This window comes from Hipposideros armiger, unplaced genomic scaffold, assembly GCF_001890085.2.
Source record: "Hipposideros armiger isolate ML-2016 unplaced genomic scaffold, ASM189008v1 scaffold_965, whole genome shotgun sequence".
In the NCBI taxonomy this organism is placed as follows: domain Eukaryota; kingdom Metazoa; phylum Chordata; class Mammalia; order Chiroptera; family Hipposideridae; genus Hipposideros; species Hipposideros armiger.
The window spans coordinates 244907-247401 of record NW_017732315.1 but is presented as its reverse complement, the minus strand read 5'-3'; the positions used below and the strand labels follow the sequence as shown (position 1 = coordinate 247401).

General features: G+C 48.4%; 1 protein-coding gene across 1 annotated transcript in view; it reads right to left on the bottom strand.

The window, feature by feature from the left end:
* The window catches only part of PRDX1 (peroxiredoxin 1), a 10777-nt gene extending 8398 nt beyond the window's left edge, over positions 1 to 2379 (bottom strand). Inside the window, exons 1-2 of the mRNA XM_019630898.1 lie at positions 2370 to 2379; positions 1222 to 1395 (exon numbers count right to left, since the gene is read on the bottom strand). Coding sequence (XP_019486443.1) covers positions 1222 to 1395; positions 2370 to 2379 — 184 coding nt within the window. The remainder of the gene's footprint in view (positions 1 to 1221; positions 1396 to 2369) is intronic.
* Positions 2380 to 2495: the final 116 nt, after the last annotated feature.

The following is a 2495-nucleotide window of genomic DNA, read 5'->3' as shown; positions in this document are numbered from 1 at the left end:
GGTTTCTGACCTGGGGGCCAAGATCCTGGGGCAGTAAGTAGAACCAGAGTCAATTTATTGCTGAGAAGCAACGTTACAATGGATTCACCCAGGTCAACTCCAAGGAGTTAAGATTTAATCCGGTAAAACATCAGTTCGAAAGCCCCAAGACGTTAATTTTCAAGTACCAAAATTTTTGGTTCATACTACTACATCCAAAAGAAACGTTGTGAGCAATGATTATCGCAATCTTTTTACTACTTAACACGTTTAACCAAAAAACAAAAAAACAAAACAGTAAAACACACTGCAACTTGGCAACCAAATATAGGGTGTAACTCTAACATAAATGGCCACCTTGTCCAAACCTGCTTTTTCAGGTGGCCCTCACGTCCACTAAAGCCCGACCAATCTGGGAAAAGGTTGCTAATCCGTTTGGGCTTCCTCGAAGGACCTGCCCAGTAACTTCTCTGGCGAAAACCACGCCCCCAAACGCCGCTTCAGGTACCCTCCTGCCACTCCCATCATCACCCCACCCTAGAACTTGGGAGAGCACCAGCAGAAATGAGCGAGCAGTCTTCAGCGAGGGTATTTGGAATCACCACAAACCCCACTCTGCGCCGAAGCTCCACAGCGAGTCACGGCCCAGGAGGGGGCAGCCTTTAGTCCTACCGGAGGACTTAAAGATTGCCTCAGGTCAGTTTCCAGGTCCATTCTAGAAGCTTCTCGAACGGCCCAGCAGGAAACTAACCCAGAGGACCCACACCACCACCAGCCCTACCCTCCAAGCCAACCTGCGCCCTGTGCCCGGGTTGCCGGGGCAAGAGGAGACTCGAGCCGACGGTGGCCTCGAGGTTCACCCCAGCTCCCCGCACGCACGGCGGGGAGGGGAGGCGGGAGGCACTTGGAGGTGCACACACCGTTTGACCACTCTCGGGCGTTAGCCCTCGCCCGGCCGCCTCCCTGGTCACAGCACTTTCAGTGGAGCCAGAAAGGCCCCGGGAGGAGGAGGAGGAAAAGGCGACGAGCGGGGTGTGGGGTGCTTTCCTTCGCCAAGGCCGCGCTGCCCGCACACTCACCAGCTCCAAGGCACCAAAACCAGTCAGGAGGAAGACGCACGAAACGTGCCCCCGACGCTGTCTTTATAGCCTGTACAGCTCTCGCGAGAGTCAGAGAGGCTCAGAGGCACTGGACCGGGAGAGAGAGGAGGGGGATCTGGCCCGAGCCCCGCCCCAACCCAACGTAGCGGGAATGACTCAGCTATTTCCCTTTCTGGGGGCGGGCTTGGGTGCCNGTTGAGTTTCTTAAATTCTTCTGCCCTATCACTGAAAGCAATGATCTCCGTGGGGCACACAAAGGTAAAGTCAAGAGGGTAAAAGAAGAACACAACATATTTTCCTGGTGGAAAAAAAGAATCTCAAGTTAGCCTTTGATATAGACATCCTTGCTTTATAGGGAGTGGAAAGCTAAAGACAGTTTCCTATGGCAAAAGAGGTATTTTTAAGTTGATAGCCGACACAACAGCTAAATGCCAAGATGCTCATACCCAGATGTCTCCTAGCAGCTACTTTCAGAACCTCTTGCAGGAGGGCCTGCATGAAAAAGCAGTTCCTTCCAGTTCCATGCTTTATTTTTCTGCCTCCCTTATTAGCTGCCAACTACAAAACACACTCTGTTCAGTATAATTTTGATCTTCTGTGGGTAGTTAAAATTAGCATAAACGCCAAGTTCTCCAAAGAAAAGAAAGGATGCAGTTATCTACTGGTTAGCCCAATGCCAATGCTTACAATCAGTGCCCAGAAAAAGCTGAATTGCAGGATTCTCTGCTGCAAGGTAATAAGAGATCAACAAGAGGAAGTCAGAGCCTTTGCACTTCTTTCACAATGAACCACAGTAATAGAATGGTTAAGTTTTAAGTGTTCACCTGAATCACCACAAACATGTTCCTAACACGACTGATAAGAAAAAAATTTATAAGGCAAATGTTCCAAAAATCCTGGTAGGAAATAGGACTTCTAGTTGGAATTTTTACTGAAGTTACTCAGATTACCAACTGAAGTAGATCTTCAACAGGCCAGGTAGCCTCTCACACCTAATGGGCTGAGATATTGGAACAATTCCAAATATTTGGGTATTTCCAGGTAGCAGCAATGTTTAAAAGTCAAAACAAGTCGCTCTTTTGACATTCACTTTGAAAACCAAAATCACTAGAAATTCCTCTAAACAACCTATGCAGGGCTTTGCCTAACAAGCATGTTCAAGTTTCAACAAGTCAAGCCCTGGAGGCCGGAAGGCAGTTCTTCCTAAAACCTTCACCCTTGGGCCAGGGTCACCACCCTATGGTGCTACTTACCTTGTTAGCCAAGTTTCCTCCATAGGGCCCCACTAACCTGCTCTCATTCCAACCAACAAGTATGATGTGTTAGGAAACCTAATCACATGTTCTACCCAAAAGCTAACTCCAGGAACTGATTACTACATCAATAAGAAAGGTATACTTAGGGCTGGCCAAGTGG